Raw genomic sequence first — 18306 nt, forward strand, 5'->3', positions numbered from 1 at the left:
TGCGAATAAAAATTAAAGATTACATAAACTGCAGCAAACAGTTGAGGAAACCATTGAAAGCGTTACTAAAATCAAATTATGATAAATCGAAAGCAAAAAACAAAGATATCTAAAAACACAAATGTTAAATCTTCATGTGAATAAGGTAAAACACAAGACCTTAAAAGCATACGCCCATAAAATGGAAAGCCAATCGAAATAAAATAAGAAATACAGCGTAGCGATCAATTTCTACCGATCGGTCGTGCAGAGATGAAAGAGATATTATGGTCAATATTTCAATTTGTCCGATTGCAAAAGCATCGTTTATCGTTTAAGCAAAAACCAATAGCTAACCAAACCGTAATATGGGCAAAGATAAGAACGAACGTTAAATTGCTTCGGTTTAAAAAATCCAAACCGCTATCAGCCCGTCCGAGTCGGTTAGCGGTTTGTCTTGAATGATCCATTTACCGCAAAGACACAGCGCAATGAATTTTTCTGGTATAAATAGAGCGCGGTGCTGTCCCTCTTGTTGTAAGTGTTCTTTGTGAACACTCTGCTTAAAGACTGTTCGAAAGATGGTTCAGGGTATACATCAGTTTCAGAAAATTATCTACACTCTCTAAATCGATCTAACGATTTTCCTTGGTGTTACAGAAGCAGAGTGGGTTGACTTCGTAGAAGGAGTTTCTGAGCGACCCGAGTGTGAGGTAGTTGGTCAAGATGGCATGCAGAAGCTTTACGCATTCAGAGGAACGTATAGGGGAGCACTTACTCCCGGGAAAGCCGATTCTGCGGCGTACATCAGCTATGCAGATAAAGAAATTAAATTAACATATGGACAACTGTTGCGCAAAGGAAACTACGATTGGATTTTCGGCAGTTACGGAAGCGTCCCGCCAAATGCGGTTGAAATGGGCCACGCGGGCAATGGTAATCCGTTCTACATGGGGCGAGCATATCACGAAGGTAAATTGTTACCAGGCAAAATCTATCCGCAGCATCAATGCTTATACATGTCACTGAATGGATCGGAACATTGGGTTAAAACCTGCACCGTGCTGTGCTTTAAGGACGCTCATTGTCCCTCAGCATCGTGCCCTGAGCCGCGTACACCGTCGTGCCCTGTGCCGCCAAGTTTATCGTGTCCTAAGCCGCCGGTGCAAACTTCTTGTGATGAAGATTCGGATTAACTGAGATCCATGGTTTTCCTACTAGAGTTGTTACTAAAATTCAAGAACTAATATCTTTGCTCATAATTTGGAAATATATACGAATCGAACAGCAAACAATTCATTATTTCGCTACCTAGTTACATGCATTCCAGGATAACTCTCGGGTCGTCGTCTATCATTCCTGACGAAGCCTAGCATCGCTGAAAGATAAAGAAAAATTGAAAACCGAACTGAAACTACCGGATAGAGATTAGAATTTATTGCAACATTGTTCAATTATCATCGTCTAACTTACCACGGAGGAAACACCTTTAGGGTGATTTTTTAGCAAATCCTATGCGATCAGATCATCGATATCGTCAACTGATTTTACCCCAATAATAGTGTTCGAACTAGGAAAATCCGCAAAATGAAATACAACCACAGTAGCACCGGAAGACGGTGCCAGTGTGAAACAACGAGCCTAAGTAAACTGTTTTTAACTAAGCTCAATCCTGGCACTATTGCAGCAAGAGGAAGAAGCGACCGGATTGTCTAAAAGTTCTTTGCGTTATTTTATTTCATTTCTTATTACCGAGTACATCATCTGTGGTATGGTAAATGCTGATATTCAACTGCAACGGCAGTTTTCAACGTAACTAGCATTATCTTCTCTTCGCTAGATAGGAGCGCCTCTCCGGTAATTCGTGAACAAATACTTATGCTAATGTGTATCATTGAGTAAACGAATGGCTACAAGATTTGCGTAAAGTTCATAACACAACCAGCGTGTTAAAAACGGAATGCTTCTTGTAGCTGACTTGCCAAAGCAAACAAGAACTCTTGGATACCATCGTTTTGGTCTCTATCGCCCTCCGATTCGATGCTACTTATGCACTCATCGAACTCCGGATTCTTTATATTAGGGAACTTGTCCCGTAGTCCCAGAAGTTGTGTCGTTTCGAGTTCACAATGGCGAAAGCGCAAAGATCGCAGTCGATGCATGGGTGCGTTCATTTGGTGGAAAAATGATTTTTTGAGATGGCAATGGGAGAACACGAGTACCTCCAATTGTTGCAGTGAGGGTAAAGTTTTCAGGACACTAGTTGATAGCGGAGCGGAATGACACGCTAAACCCAGTTCCGTCAGCTGCATTAAGTTCCGTGTAATGATTTCCATCAGACTGTGTCCATTGCTCGCAGTGAGGTGCAGGCCAAGCTTTTTAATCGTCTTGCTAAAACTCAGCAAACTGATGGGCATTACATGAGTAAATCCCAGATCGAGCTCCTCCAGATGGGTTAATTCCGACAAGTCAACAAACACATCCTGCTCTATATCGATTATATAAAAAAATAGCCGACGAAGCTGCGCAAGTTTAGAGAGATGGTTCAGTACGTTTGGACGTGAAATAAACAGTTCCTTGGAAAAGCGTGCCTCGATCAATGATGGGAATGAGTTGCACATGGCAACGAAGAGATTTTCCGCCACGGGAATGTCCCAATTGATTTTCACTAGATTCGGCACGCGGCGAACGATGGATTGGTCAGGTGATTGCCAGCTCTCCACTGTTATCTCCAGATGCTGCAACTTGGCGAGCACAAGCGCTTCCGTATCGCCACCGTCCGGTGGAAGAAGTCCGCTCAGTGCGCCTTTAAATACTTTCAGTTCCGGCGTGTCAATCGTGTACTTATATTTGCAGTGCATTGTCAGCTCCTTGAGCGATGCACTTCGAATCTGTGGTATGTTCTCTTGGCGTTTGTATTGGCTAATGTTGCGCCGCACGCTGATCTCCTCCAAGACACCCAGCGTTCGCAGCAGGGCCATCGACGGGATCGCATCAATCACCATTGGGAGCATATCCATTATCGGAACAAAAATGTAATTCAGATACAGCGAGTACATGTTGCTGGTATGCTTTGGGTGAATAATCTTCCAAATCGGTTGAAGAGGTTCCATACCTTGCACCAGAAGGAAAGAAAAATTACGATAGCTTCGATTTGTATGCGCCAGTTGATTCGCCTTCTGCAGCAGTGACTCGATGGGATTTGTCTTTGAGGCCGCATTACTGAATACACTTATGTTGATGTCGAATCGTTTCACATAGTCACTATAGAAGATGATGTCCTTCCAACGCTTACAGGCGAGTGAACAGTTCTTTACATTCTTCACATCCAGACGATCAAACACCATGCACAGCACCTGTTTTGGACGATTTTAGAAGGCGATTAGCAAGAACTGCCGGAACACCGGAACCGGATTTCACTACAACTTACCTCGTTCGGCAATAGCTCAGTATAATTCGGCTCCGACGCCATGATTTCCGGCCAGCAACACACGTTCTAAACCCCTAGCAGTACTAGATTTAGTAAAAATTCTAGATCTTCCAAGCACTTGCGCGTTACTTGGCGTGGAAAATTTTCATCAGCGTGCGCGCCACTTGCTCCCTTTGTTTTCACTTAACACGACGGTACCGACTTGTCTTCTCTTTCGATCCTCCGAGGAAAGAGCGAGAAAACTAGTTGTTTTTAAGCGCCGTCACACTGTGTGCGTGTGAATCAAAGCAACATTCGCGAATTTTCTTGGCAAACTGATTTCCGGTAATTGGATCTTTCGCCGGTGCTAACAAAGTGTGCTGTGATCGGCAGTAATTCGCTGAACGAGAGGTTGGGACGGGCTTCCGAAGAACACGCATCGAAACGTAATCTTGAAACGTTGTTCTTGTTTTAACCGCTTTCAGTTTCGCTTCGACAGTCGCAGATCTTTGATAACACCCGACCCCACAACGTGATAACAACAGGATGTCTACCGAGAGTGAACGTTTGCAAAATCGGAAAGAGGCGGTATGGTCAGCATTTTTATACATAGTCTCTTATTTGCGGGATAAAGATTTTAAAGACTATCCCGATTTGGTGGAAACTATTGACGAGGAGCTTCAACGAGTACATGCAGAAATGCATAGTTTTCTGCCACGATTTGAAGAACTCAGTGGCGATTCTATGTGTAGAAAGAATTTGCTTCACTTCTATCTCTCTGCACGCAGTAGGCTGGAAAGAATTAAGTATGGATTGGAAGCAGCTGACAAGCAGGCAATGCCAACTAGTTCCACGGGACTGAATAATAGTGCCAAGCCACCCGCGGCGAAATCCTTGAACACGTTTTACAATGGATTTTTGGCTCAGTTCCGCAAAATTGTATCGTTTGAGAGCTGCCCGCACCTATCCAGATCCGAGCGTATCCTGCGGCTCATCAGAGAGTTCGAAACGGCCATCGTAGCTGCGCGCGCCGTCACCGCCAGGGGTGGAAATCTGCTAATCGATGAATTGCTGGTGTCGTTGGCGTTGAGCAAGCTGGACGAGGATACTCTGACGCAAGTTACGCAGCACCGTGACCCCGAAATCATCCCGTCCTGGGCGGATTTTCGCGAACAGCTTTTGCGTTTAACGACGACGGTGGCACCATGTGTACAATCCTAAGGACAACCTTATGGATTGCAAAAGGATTTGGCTAAACCTACAGATGTGACGATGTTAGGTAAACATGTTAATTATTACCTGCTATAATGATGATTGAATGACTGATTGATTGATAATTTCACCAATATTTCAGCTACTGAAAAACGCACCGTTGAGTAAACTGTTTGGGGCAAGCGTTACCGACCAGATGCTTGGCCAAATACTTCTTGGAAAAAAACATTTCACTTTGAAGCAATTTGAAATACCAATTTGAATTACCACGCGGGGAATAGCAGAAAATGGATCTATCCCCATACTTGCTTCCATGCTGAACAAACAAGATTGCAATGGTTCTATCATCATGTACTGCACTAAATTTCACTTGTAATGTTACTCAATTCGTCGATGAATTACTACGCATCCATATGAAAGCCCATTATTTGAAGAAAGAGGAATTGCAACGCATTCGATTGAAGCATATTGCATGAGTCAATCAATTGGACACTAGGAGCCAGAGTCTTACTTGAACCTGAAACTGCTAGTTATGTTGAAAACTGCCGTTGCAGTTGAATATCAGAATTTACCATACCACAGATGATGTGCTCGGTAACAAGAAATGAAATAAAACAACACAAAAAACTTTTAGATAATCCGGTCGCTTCTTCCTCTTGATGCAATACTGCCAAGATTGGGCTCAGTTAAAACAGTTTACTTATGCTCTTTACCAGTGCAAATATATGACGAAAATCATTTTTAGAAAACCATAGTTCACGTATCCCAACGCAAAAAGGTAGCTGAAAATCCGAAAACGAGTTGTCGATCCTTTGTCGGAAAATGTGTCTTTTTAATAGTGTGGCTTGACTGCTGAATAGCACACTTTACGACGGCATAGAAAACGCTAAAATTCAAATTCGAGCAGTTAACTGTTTTCGGGCAGACCGATTCAACCGATTTGCATAACTTCAGGGGATAAATAGTTCAAAGTTTGTCGGTTAAACCCAATAATTCGAGCAAATCAGGGGAAAAAAATCGAGCAAAATTCGAGCCGAGCACGTGCTTCGGAAAAAGGTCGCAAGTTGGTCGCAATTCCCGTTCTCACCAAAGGGGCTGGAGGTTTTTGTTACCAACTTGCGACCTTTTTCTGAAGCTGCTCGAAGAAAGGACCCAGTTCGCAGTGAGAAGGTTTTCTCACTATAGAAAAGTTGTTTCTGAGATGGGACTTGGTTGGTTCTGGCATATAAGCGAGTCAATACAAATCGTCTTCCCCAGTCCCAACCGAGAAACAAGGGGCCAAGGCACCCAAGAACCAACTTTCGTGAAACCCGAACGCAGCCCACCTTCGTGTGCTCTCGTGTGCCCCCCCCCCCCCCCCCCCTAATGAACCAAATGAACTACGCTGCGATTGGTCGATGAGCTACCGCCCAATGGCGGTGGCGTTTATTTTTCTATTTCTTTTTGCTGACGTCACACGTATATGACGTCGTCATTTTGTGACGTCATTTTTCTGCGTTGCTGTTGGTGGTGGTGGCGTCGTACTCTTCACTGCTTGAAGGCGTCGTTGTGGTGGCGTGATCCAAGCTGCGATCGAGAACTTTCCTGCTCGGCCTGATGTTGGGTGCGCGTACGCTGATCACAATGCTCGGGTACATGCAGAAAAGGAAGAGAAAAATCCAAAAGTGTTTAACCCTTTTGCAGTGCACCTTACAACGCCAGCTTGGCTTACCTTGCGTGTGGATTATCGTCAACACCTTGGTAACACTTTTCTGCACTTGCACTTTGCCGCCAGCGTAGAGCGTGCGTCCCGGGACTTAGAAAATTTCCGACTGCCCGCGATCGGGACTTAGTCGAATTTTGCTCGAGGTTGCTCCCTCTCTTTTTTTCTATTCCTTTTCCTTTCGCGCTGCCGTACGCATCGCCCTTCTGCCCTTGCCGCCCTTCCCCTTCCGCGTAATTGAAACCCACAAGCTCGCGTTCGTTTTCGTTCGCCCTTCTTCTCTTCCCATTCCGCCCTTCCTCCGCCGCAGCCGCGCTCCACAAGCTCGCGCACGAAACCTTCTCCCCCCGCGGTTTCTTCCGCTCTTTTCCCCGCTGCCTACGAGCGGTTTCATAGTGAGCGTCGCGCTCGCCTCTTCCTCAACCGCGTCGCAGGCAGAGGGGGCTTCTTTCTCAGCCGCCGCAGCCTTCATCCCGCTACGTCGCAGGCAGAGGGGTAAGCCGAGCGCTTCAAATTGCTAACTGGGGAAGCAGCCTCGTGGTGGCTCGTGGCTGCGGTTGAGAGCAAAAAAAAAGAGAATGGTCGGCCGCCGGGCCGGTTCTCTCTCTTCCCGCTTCTCTTTTCTCTCTGTGTTCCTTCCCCCTTTTTCCCTCGCTCTGTGCTACAGCTGTTATTCTGTAGAGGGAACCGATTTCGTCTTCGGTCATGGCTGTGGGGCCGTGGGTCGGTGTCTGTGTGATGGTAGTCGTGATCGGTGTTTCGCGGCTGGAATTATTCGAGAGAACGATTAATGCAAGGCGATTTTTTATTGAGAGAACCCATACTTACCTGCCGATGCGGTTGTATTTCGTCGATGCGATCGGAACCAAACTTTGTGGCGTAGCACTTTAAACGCACAATAACACGGTGCACAATTTTATCAATTTGAAATCAATAAGTATGCATATCAATAAGAATATGCGAAACGGAGAGTGCTGTGCACACATGATGAATGGTTTTGCACTTTGTGCTCCTTTCGCGAATGTCAACTCGCACTCTACGGTGATCCGGATCCCTCGAGGGCCCTCGTGTAAAGAGATGCGGTTTGCTATGCTTCCCGTTGCGATGGGATTAGGTTTTACGGTACTGCGTGCTAGTCAGGCACGATATCTAGCCGCAGCTGTAGCGTAATTGGCGGTGGGAAAAGCAGAAGAAATGCGTCGGCATTTTGGAACCGCGCAGGTGTGCTGCAGCCGCAATCGGGATCAAATTGAGGCGCATAAAGATGTACTTTTTCCTGCAAAGAGACGCAATGTCTGCTTGCTCAATCATTCACAGTTTACATTGAAATCAAATGCATGCCATGTCAAGGATCGTACATGGCATCAATCAAAACCACGATCTTCACCAGCAAAGCTTGGCCACGCAAGGTACGCTGTACGCCTTGGCCTCTGAAATACTACATGGAACGATTGTAACACATTATCAACGGGAACGTGGGTGGCTGCCAGAACTAGAAGTACCATTAGGGATGCAGGAAAACCTTGTTACGCTCAAACTGTTAGCGGCAACTCAAGGACGATTTATTGGCAAGGGAGCGGCCCGAGAAAAAATATCTGTTCTTCCTTTCCATATCAGCATCAGTGTCCGTTTCGGGGTGATTCTTGATGATTATAGTAAAAATTTCTGTCTCGGTTTCTTAAAATTGCGCATCAAGTGTCTGAATCTGTTTGTGAACTAAGATAGTTTAGCAAAAGATTCATCGCCGAGCTGCGCTTAATCCTTCATAGGCGGCACGTTTACTTTAGCAGAGCTATTTAGAATAATGTTTCCAACAACAGTGTGCTTTGCACTAACGGTATCTACTTCTGGTAACAGTCTTTGAACTCGTGAAAAGCATTTCTCAACTAAGAATGGTCCGTGCCAAATTGCTTAATAGCGGCGCCAAGTCACAGAATTGTTTTAAATGTCGCTAGTGCTAAAGGCAACCAAGGGATGTAAGGAAACACTTGCAATTTTGTTAAGAATATCCAGATGCAGCCATGTTATTAGGTGGTTCACGTAGTTGTCTGTGGTGTAAAAGGTTATCTTACTTATTGGCGTTCATTCAATCCTGGCTTCAACAATCCTCGATTTCTGAAACAGGACATATTCCGCTGTATCAACGAGGGCCGCACAAGTTTGGCTCAGTGGTGACGATATTCTTATCAGGTGATACAACCTACGAGCGGTCTTGGCCTTGGCCTTCTGAAATATCATCTAATAGTTTATATCAACCCCAAAACGGTACGCACAAAGTGCAGTTGCCGACTGTTTTACGTACGATCGTCTGCAAGAAGGCAGGATATAAAACACAAATACCACTATTAAAAAGCGAGAACAAATTCAAACGGACGCTTCTACATGATAGAACCTTTCGTCTTTGGGATTCTTTGGAAGTAAATGTGTTTGTAATTGATTACAAATGCATTGTAAACCGTTTAATGCATGTTACTCCAGACGGAGACACAACCGAGCGCAATCGAAAGGCTAACAGCGCTGGTTCCGAAGTATTTCATGAGCCGTTCTATCCGCTAAGGTACATCTATCGACCTTTCGTTAGACTACTAATATTGCATTACGTTGTCTCTATTGTTCCTCTTGCGTATTCCTCTTTGATTCTATAAAGCAACCTTTGTTTCAGTCCGGCTGGTCTCAAAGGCAAAGCCAAGAGTAAAGAGTGCGTTGATTAGGGAAAATTGAATGTACCGTTTTTCAGTAGTGCACTCGATAGAATCGTTCTTTCCCAATTACTTTTGCTTGGAAACAAAACCCCTTAACAAAGCATTTTAATCTGCGACTGAATGTTCAGCAAATTTAGAAAAAGAGTTACACTTTTGTAGAATCGAAGTGCTTTATTATCCTTTGTTTCATCGTTCGTACAAGAAATATAGATCTTTACTATCAGCTTGCGGAACGAGGGTAAAAGAGTTACAAACCACTTCACGGCAAACATGTGATTGAGGAAGGAATTGTTCTACAATTCTTCTCATACATAGGACAGGTTTAAATAAGATTAAGAAATACTAAACAATCAACATTCGGCTCAACAATTCTTGCCTAAATATATGAAAAAGGAACTTTGGAAAACGATTTTGAGTCGACTTCTGCAGCTTTATGCGGCATTTTTACAGGCCAAACCAACGATTATCTGGTACCTAAATCATTAACAATTTAAATAGCTACAATTTTACATTCAAATTCCTTTTTTTATTAGAGAAAAACATATAAAAACTAAAGTAGTTTGAAACGGTCTCCGAAGCCGCGGTCCCATGCGAGAAAAGGCAAGCGATATCCCTCTCTCGCTCGATCATACACGCCATACGAGAGCATACAGCTGTTCGCCGCGAGTGGCGCACACACTCGCTCGCAGGCACACAGGGAATCAACGGCAGCATGCGACTCACACACCCTGAGAATTTCGCTAAACAGCGAAGCTCCATACTGAGAGAGGAATCGTTCTTTGCGGGAGCGAACGGCCTCACACAGAGAGAAAGGCCGCCAGCAGCAAGCTCCATACTGAGAATCTCGTGTTTGACTTTTTTCTTCCATCTCACTATAGCGGCAAGCTCATTAGCCGTCTTCTCACTATGGAGCCTGGTCAGACGGGTAAGGATGGAATATAAGTCGTTGCGTGGTAAACAAAAAGCTACCAAGATATCACCCATTAACATTGAACACGTGCGCCCTCGTAATGCCCTCTACCTTTCCCCCTTCTTCGTAGCTCTCTTTAAAATCAGTACATTAATTTGTGAAGGTGGTTGGATTGTTCTTGGGCCTTTTAGTAGGATAAAGTCAGCTGTTTAGATGAACGCGCGAGTGGAGTCTTTAAGGCGACATTATCTGAATGATGTCAGCTGGAAGAACTTTAAACACATAAAATAAGGACACACCGCATTGCCTACATCATACAGAATCGACCAGTCATCGAGCATGCGAGATGCGTTTGAATGACGATGGCTACGATGGGGCGTACGCGGGACGACGGTTATTCTCCTGTTGTCCAGCGATGATACGCACTGCGGTTTATGAATTAAAATTTTGTCAAACTACATGCGACGGCAAACATGTCCTTTCGCGAGGGTTAGTGTGGGTCCCTGCAGAGGAGAGGGAGGGGGTTGGGGGTTTACTGGCGGTGGTGATAACGGGAAGGCAAAACCAACAAAAACAAAAGCTTCCTCCGTCCCGAATGACACCGTACCGGATGAGGGGCGGGGGGGGGGGGGCTGTGGAGGAGGAGTGCATTATCGCGCATTTGTCGCGTGTGCGGCATATCATCGATGTACGATATGTGGGTGCAGGATTATGCCGCAATCAAACGTGCGATGTATTCATGACGCGCCATGATTGACGATAAGCGGATGAAGAGAAAGCATCAGCCCCACCCATCCATCCGCAACAACAACAGCACCAGCAACAGGAGGTAAAGGCCCTGGGCGATGGCGATGACGTTGAGTAATTTTTATGTTTGTAAAGCAACATAATTCATCTGCATATCCTGATCCATGTTGAATCCTCCCGTAAGTACTCGTTTGTGCCCCAGTTCCGGGGGGCCTAATCCTTGCATTAAATGTACGGCCAGAGAGGGAGCTGGAGCGCATCAGGTGGAACCTTCGGCTCGCTTCGTTTGCTGCCACGATCAATAAACCGGTCAAGTGAGGCATAAATAGTCCTTAACTGTGATAAATATATTCCCTCCGTCCCGTTTGGCATCATTCAATGCACCTTTCATCACCGAAAGTTGTGCGTTGCGATAAAATTTCCAACTCAAATGAAATGCAATTGCAACACGGCTGCATCGTCCTAGTAACCGACGGTGCACTACAGCGTGTCCAACAGTCCGCGTTTACTTGGATCCCTCATTTTCTTCGAGTTCACATACTGTGCGCGATGTGTCGCGGTAATGAAACACCAGCTCGTTACCAAAGAAACCGAAACCAAGAGAATGGCGTTGACGCACCACACAGCATCGCATGTCGCACTGCACTTTGTTTAAATTTTGTAAAATAAACAGACAGACAGTGTATTGTCCCTCCCTCCCTCGCTGATTGCCTGGCCGTCTGCCAGGTTTTCCAGACACACACTGACGAGCATCCATCTAGTTTTCCATGGTTTATCTCGCTTCACCACCAGCACACGCCAGCGCCTGCTGAGCTGAGTGATGTTGAAGAGCAAATGTTGATGCAGATCCACCCAAAACGATGAGCACGGTGACCGCAAGACGCACGAAGACAACGGTAGACACCAGGCTTTGGAAGGTAAAACGGTTAATCACAGGCAATAACACTTTTCCTTTTTGGAAAGGGGTGGAGTGGGGACCAAACAGTAATTTTAATACCACGCCACGCCACCATTTGTCAGGCGGGCGAGTCGTGTCGCGTTGTTTGTTTCTTCGTTCGTTCGCTCTTTTTTTGTGTCTCCAAAGAAAAAAAAAGGGAAAATTGTTTGTTTTTCCCTCCGAAAAAGAGGCAGCCAGCCAGCGATAGGAGAACAGTAGACCGGGGGGAAAGAGGGGGAGGGGGCACCCATCCGGGGGGCGGGCAGCAGCATGACAGACAGGTGCAGTGTCACGGGCGTCCGGAAATTGCATGGCAATGATTTTTTGATTTTGTTGCCACCCCGTCCCACTGCTCCCCTGCTCTCAACGGCACGGGCGGATGCTTTATATTTTAATTCTTGGCTCCCTTCCCGTGGGGTAGGCCCTAGAACGCAGACAAGTACATCACGGACGAGTGGTGAATGGCGCGCGACCGAGCGAGCTGGTTTTGCTTTTTTAATGAGCTGCGTCCTTTTGCGCGTGACACAGAGTCACGTGCCTTCCTACTTGTGAAAGAGAAAGAGAGAGAGAGAGAGAGTTGAGCACTGTTTCCGGCTAATTACACTCCGGTTGGACCTACCAGCACTGGCCAGAATTCGCTTCCCTTCGCTGGCGCTACATTTTCAATTACCTTGCTTGTCTGCTCGTTGTTACTGTTGTTTGTTGCTGTGTTTGAGGGTGGCTCTTCAGGTCAAAGGCATAACCTATTAAACACACAGTTTGTATGTAAATGGAACGCGCACCCATAAGAGCGGCAGAGTGTCGCGGCTCTAGGACATCGGGAGTGCTGTGGACCGTGGACCGAAGGGCGTGGATGGATCGGGATGGATTTGTGACAATTGTTTAAAAATAGAGACGAGATTGCAATGTATCTATGTTTAATTTTAGCGAAGAGAATGATTGAATGAATGTCACGCCTTCGATGAGTTTATTCTGTTTGAAATTGAGATTCGTTGAAGTGGTAAGTTCTTTGAAGAATATCTTTTGATATCGGAGATATTAAATGGCACTGCATGTTGTTGATGACAAAATTGTGAATGAATCTTGCTAATGGAGAAGGTGGTAATTATTTGCAATCTGGTCTCAATAACGTTTGATTGTTTTCTGTTTGCAGGAAGAACGGAATTTATAAGGCATATTAGATGAGGTATAAAATGTTTTACTGTACTATATTACGTAGAATGCATTTCATCGTCACTTCACTTTAGATACAAGGATAATTCCTGGGATGTTTCAATAGAAATACTTTATTCATGACAAGTAGAACAATCTTGTTGTGTACAAAGGCGTATAAACTACATGACAATATGATTCTAAGCGAATCAGTTAATATAAAGACCGTATCATTTAGAATCGATTGATGATAATTGTTTTAACTGCGTCCGAAGCATTTCATCCTAATTAAGTTGCTCGATGGATGAAACGATTGATGGACAAAAAAACCTCAAGAGTTGTGTAAATAATGATTCGTTGAAGGCAAAAGTAGCAGATGAAAGACACCTTTCGTGCGTTGCACTTGAAATACATCCGTCTTTCAAACCTGAATTTATTCAAAAAGGAAAATCTAGTCTTGGCGATTTTTAGACACAAAACAATTGCTTTTTAGACACAAAAACGAGCATCTTTTGATCAGGAAAAATCATTTGTTTTTATGCTGAAGAATTGTTCAACGGTATATCAACAATATTTAGAGAAAAATAGAACAACTCATTACCACATTGGCATATCAGTGGAGAGGCTGAGCGAGTTTCTTAAATAATGATTTTAATGAGGAAAAAGTTATCTCCATTTTTAGAACCGACCACAGATTCTATATGAAACAACTCTCATTCTCTGTTGCGCAAAAAAATCAAAAATAATGCTCTACGAATAGTGTTTCCAAGGTTTATCCGGAGAAAACGTCTCGTTGCGATCGATACCCGCCTGCTTAAATCACTTAACGTAATCTCGAATATTATGATACGGGATCCTATTGCTCGAAATAATTAAAAATTCATCTTCTACTTACTCAACTCAGGCTCCCCGACGTACAGCACCATTCGTTGAACCCGCGGGTGATGCACGCTGTTCCGAACCTTTTCCCGCGAAAGTGGAATTTCCGTTTAAACCGTTAATGGCTATCCGATAAATTCCTCCGCAATCCAGTGGCCATCGGAATTCCAAAACACGTCATTTCCATCATGATTCACGGCAAGACTAAAATTTCTTTTCTTTTCATTTTCTGCCCCAAAATTTCGTTCTAAACTGGACTGGACGGAATGGTTCATGTACGCAATCTTCTCAGTAACCTGTGCCCACAAATGAAATTGCGGATCTAGAATTTCATTTCGAGAAATGTATGTTTCAGCCACCCGTAAGTCCGCCTAATGGTTCCCTCTGGCCCCTGTCGGTCGTTCTGCCAGACATCAGCACTGGTGTACCATTTCCCGGAACCAAGGAACTTTCCATCTTGCGGTAATACTCTTCAAGACCACCAGTTCTCGGGTGGTGGATTGGCCTCCCTTGCTACACCCCCGGAACCGAAGCTAAAACCCTTTTACTATCCATCGCTATCGCTATCTATCGAGACACTATTCCTTGCCGGCCTTGGAAGCTCCCGCTCGGTTCTCTTCTCATTACGAAATGCACATCACCTGGTTAGCCTTGTCCTTCCCTTTGGTAACGGCAAACTCCGCAGGGTGGCGAACGTTCTAGCGTTGATCACTAATCGGGAAAAGGTCAGAGAGACGCCAGCCCCTAGGATGGGCTGTGTGTGTCTCTGTAGCGGTCGGAGACGGTCGGTTTGACGCCATTTGCATATGCAAACATATCAACAGATGAGAGATTCAGAGAGCGAGCGAAAGACGACGGGCCTTGGTTTCACCTTCGTATCCGGAGCTCACCACCGTCGGCGGCGGCCCCCGATAATGCATCTTTACAACCTAATCCTTATTTGCGAGGTTTTACAATCGGCTTGTGCCGCCATCTCCAGCATGCCGTCTTGCGATGTGATGCGATTAGTGTGCGATGGGGCCACATTAGACCCAGGCGCGTCTGTGAAAGGCCTTCGATCGGTCCCGGACCCAGTCCGGTCGATAAATCTTCGACTCGATCTTGCTGAGTTTGATGGTGCTGCTAGCTCGGCTCCGTTGCCGGCAGGAAATGGTTGAACCATCGATCCCCAAGCACAAACGATCGTTCGTTCGTTCGATCGATCGATCGATCGAAGGCCACATCGCTACTGAGTCACCGCAAGGTCTGCGCTGCTGCTGGCGCTCGTGTGCTTTATGCCTCTTCAACAGCAGCAGCAGCAGCAGCAGCATCTCACATGCGAATGAGCGACATTCCAGCGAGCATTATCATCATCAACGGACCCGGAGCTGGTGCTCATCATCATCGTCATCGTCGTCGCCATCGAGAGAGATTGGCGCATTATTGATTCGTGTTCCGTGCGAAAACATTCCACACCGTCTCCACCGGCCTCCGTTCTTCGGGCGAAAGGGCTTGGGGGGAAGGGTTTTTGTGGCGAAAAGCTTCTCAGCATCCAGCACCAGCGAGCAAGAAACGTTTCTCGATGCCACACCGGCCTTGGTCGGTCACAGAGGATTGTATCGAGCCCTTCTCTCGCTCTCTCTCTCTCTCTCTCTCTCTCCCTTGTGCTGGCGACCTCTGGTCCGGGAGGACGTTTTATGCGTGGCGAATGATTTGTGCATTAATCATGTCCGTCGGTCGGTGGTCCGGACCGTTCCGCCGCACGCTGCAGCACGAAAACCGAGACGGAGGATTAACTATGTTCGTGCTGGACGCTGTTCGTGCCGGTCCTGGCCTCGGTCGGTTTATTACCGGACCGCTAGACTGCTGCTGCTGCTGCTGCAGCTGAGCTGGCCAGAGTACGGTCCGTGGATGGTTTGCATCATATACACCGTGATTGCGATTGCGAATTCGTTGTTCGATCCGGTTTCGGTCGCGTGATGATTACACTTTTTTCTTCTTCTACGCCAATGCTGGTCTCGGTCTCGGTGGCCTGTTCCTTCTAGCAGCAGCAGCAGCAGCAGCAGCAGCATCGTCGTCATCGTCGCGAAGGGCGAAGGCAATTGAATCGTTGTGGAGGGACGGAACGATGATGCATTCGAGGCGGGGAGGATAAATGAAATCCTAGCTCCACGACGGTTTTGTTGGGGTCACAGACTACGAGAGAGGATTAGAGATTTTCAGTTCGTAGACGCCAGAGAAGGAGATTGCTGTTGCTGTATTGACCAGAGAGCGATTGGAGGATTGATTTTCGGAGCTGGAGTCAGTGACATCTTTGGCGGTCTTAAGGGGGTTCATCGGTATTTAATTTCTTTTTGTGACACATATTTTTACATTTTTCCCTGATAGCTTATCCTTTCAAGAACATTGTGTAAAATTTTTGGATCAATCGTAGCAAAAGTGACGAAGTTACAAATTCTTTAAAATCCGCGTTTCATACAAGGCTCCATGCTACTCGCTACTTTGAAGAGCGTTTCTCAAAACCAACGTTTTCGAGGTCGGTTTCCATCGTACCGTAAAAACTACTGGGCCGATCGATTTGAAATTTTTAACACATAATTTGTACACTTGTGCTGGTGCTGGTAGCCCCGTCAGGATATCATTAAAATTGTTGATCCTTTTTTTCAAACAATTATGTAAAGCTCGTTTTTTATGGCAGAATCGCAAAAAGCATAACTTTTTCAACTTCAAAAATCTGCCAAAATTCGAAAAATAGGAATATCAACAAAAACTCTCCGAGGCTACATAGATAAACTTATAATCTTTTTAACGAATATAGATTTGTATATTTCAGATGACTCGTCATGTCGCTACGATGGGCACCGTAAAAAGTACCTTTGCGACGACACACCTACCAAAATTAGATGATTAGATGAAATTAGATGCCACGGATTAATTTTACAATGAATGCTGCTCAAAACAATACCAAATATTTTTCAAAAGTGGTGGATTAATATGCCATTTACTTGAAAAAATAAAGTTGAATGGTTACGTCACAAAAAATCGTCAAAAACGGGCCTTTTTTTGGCCCGAAAATACCGAAATCCCCCCTTAAGGATGAGGCTCTGGTATTTAATATTTGTCATTCACTCACATTCATTTTCTAAATTTTTTAAACAGCTCATCCTTTAAAGAGTAATGTGTAAAACTACCTTAAAACATAAGGTTCTTTTCAAACACAATCAGCTTACTTGTTTCGAGGTGACCCCATCGAGGTTTCATCAGAATTGCTGCTACTTTTTTAAAACTAAATAAAACTACGATTACAATTAAGCAAATCATAAAAAGGATCACTTAAGTAACATTAAAATGTTACCTCAATCGTCCGTAATGTATCAGCTAAAAAAGGCTAGCTAAGAATTTATAAAGCAGGAATTGAACAAAAAGTTAATGAGACACATGGAAAAACTTGTTATCCTCCCAAAGGGCATCGATTTGTATAAGTCAGGTTATTCAGCACAGAGCTACGATGGGCACCGTTTTAAAAAAAAAAGTGATAAAAGTGCATAGTTTTTATAAAATATTCCTTACATTACAACCTAGTATGTTTGAAAAGTTTCGCATGTAATACGGCATTCAAATTAAAAATGTAACTTATGTAGCTTCGTTACGAAAAATCCTCAAAAATGGGCCTGTTTTTGGATCGAATACTTATCGAATAATTATACTAGGAAATTTCACGGAAAAACTTGACGCGACTACCAAGTAAAACTAATTTTTAATTAAAAGAACAACCCTTTTTAATTCCTCAGAAGGTCTAGCATGGAGCTAAGGATGTAGTACAACAAAAAATGGTATTTGAAAGCCATGTTTCCACGCTGAAGCTGTGTTTGTATTTTTTTTATTCATACTTCTCTCAAAACCTGTCCAAACGTCCATAAAAAGATGTACTCTAGTAATGAAATGTTCGAATAGAACACAAGTAGAATGTCTTGCCATCAAAAAGCTGTTTAAATAAACCTTGTTGCTGGAGGGCTGAAGGCTATCGACTGATTGAGCTCCGATTGCAGAACATTTCATTTCTCCTCGTGTTACGTATTCGATTCCTTCCAGCTCCCACTTCTGGTTCTGTGGCGTTCATCAGCGTGAGCTAATGTATCCATTAACACCACGACCCCCTGCTGCAGTGCTGCAGAGGCCCGAGTTGTGAGGTTCATCTTCATCGAATGCAGTCAATCTGTTAAGATAATACTGTTTCCGTCGATCCGTGGCGCATCCCATCAAGTGTGTGGTCATGTTTCCGGAAGAGTGGCCAGGGGGCATGATTTTTCCCTTCTTCGAAACACCATCTAATCGACTTCAACCCAACCCGACGAAGAGGAAAACGAAGACGATGGCGATGGCTAATTTATAGAATACCTTTCACTCGTAATCCGATATCGGCCGCCCGGTAAGAAAGACGCATCTCGAGGGCGTACCGCACCGCACCGGGCGCTCGCAAGCAGCCATATCCGATCGCACGTGATGTGCGCGGGTATTTTGAGATTTATTTACTTTGGTCTTACCACCGGGGCTCCGGAGCTCCGGTCATTCGATACACCAACAACGACGACCGCCTCGACCGCTTGCCGCTTTATCGGGATCACCTCAACGGCGGATGGACTTGGATCTTGGGCTCCTCTGAACGCAGTGAAAGCAATTTTGCAATCGACCAAGACA

The 18306-nt window shown here is 44.9% G+C and overlaps 2 protein-coding genes across 2 annotated transcripts; one reads left to right on the plus strand and one right to left on the minus strand.

Annotated features, from left to right (window-relative positions):
- Window positions 1-1735: 1735 nt before the first annotated feature.
- Window positions 1736-3531, minus strand: LOC126575843 (uncharacterized). Its single transcript, XM_050236809.1, has 2 exons — window positions 3410-3531; window positions 1736-3335 (listed from the first exon to the last, which is right to left on the minus strand). The coding sequence occupies exons 1-2, from the start codon at window positions 3449-3451 to the stop codon at window positions 1929-1931; spliced, it is 1449 nt and encodes a 482-aa protein (XP_050092766.1). The 5' UTR covers window positions 3452-3531; the 3' UTR covers window positions 1736-1928.
- Window positions 3532-3749: 218 nt separating this feature from the next.
- Window positions 3750-5189, plus strand: LOC126576176 (uncharacterized). Its single transcript, XM_050237341.1, has 3 exons — window positions 3750-3799; window positions 3874-4667; window positions 4743-5189. Exon 2 carries the CDS (start codon window positions 3935-3937, stop codon window positions 4607-4609), a length of 675 nt encoding a protein of 224 aa, XP_050093298.1. The 5' UTR covers window positions 3750-3799; window positions 3874-3934; the 3' UTR covers window positions 4610-4667; window positions 4743-5189.
- Window positions 5190-18306: the final 13117 nt, after the last annotated feature.

Source organism: Anopheles aquasalis, chromosome 3 (genome assembly GCF_943734665.1).
Source record: "Anopheles aquasalis chromosome 3, idAnoAquaMG_Q_19, whole genome shotgun sequence".
In the NCBI taxonomy this organism is placed as follows: domain Eukaryota; kingdom Metazoa; phylum Arthropoda; class Insecta; order Diptera; family Culicidae; genus Anopheles; species Anopheles aquasalis.

What these genes read in the sequence shown, in the direction of transcription:
- LOC126575843 (XM_050236809.1), bottom strand. Translation starts at nt 3,451, where the DNA reads ATGGCGTCGGAGCCGAATTATACTGAGCTATTGCCGAACGAG. An exon ending in CTGAGCTATTGCCGAACGAG is followed by an intron (nt 3,336 to 3,409) that starts GTAAGTTGTAGT and finishes CGTCCAAAACAG; the next exon opens with GTGCTGTGCATGGTGTTTGA.
- LOC126576176 (XM_050237341.1), top strand. Translation starts at nt 3,935, where the DNA reads ATGTCTACCGAGAGTGAACGTTTGCAAAATCGGAAAGAGGCGGTATGG.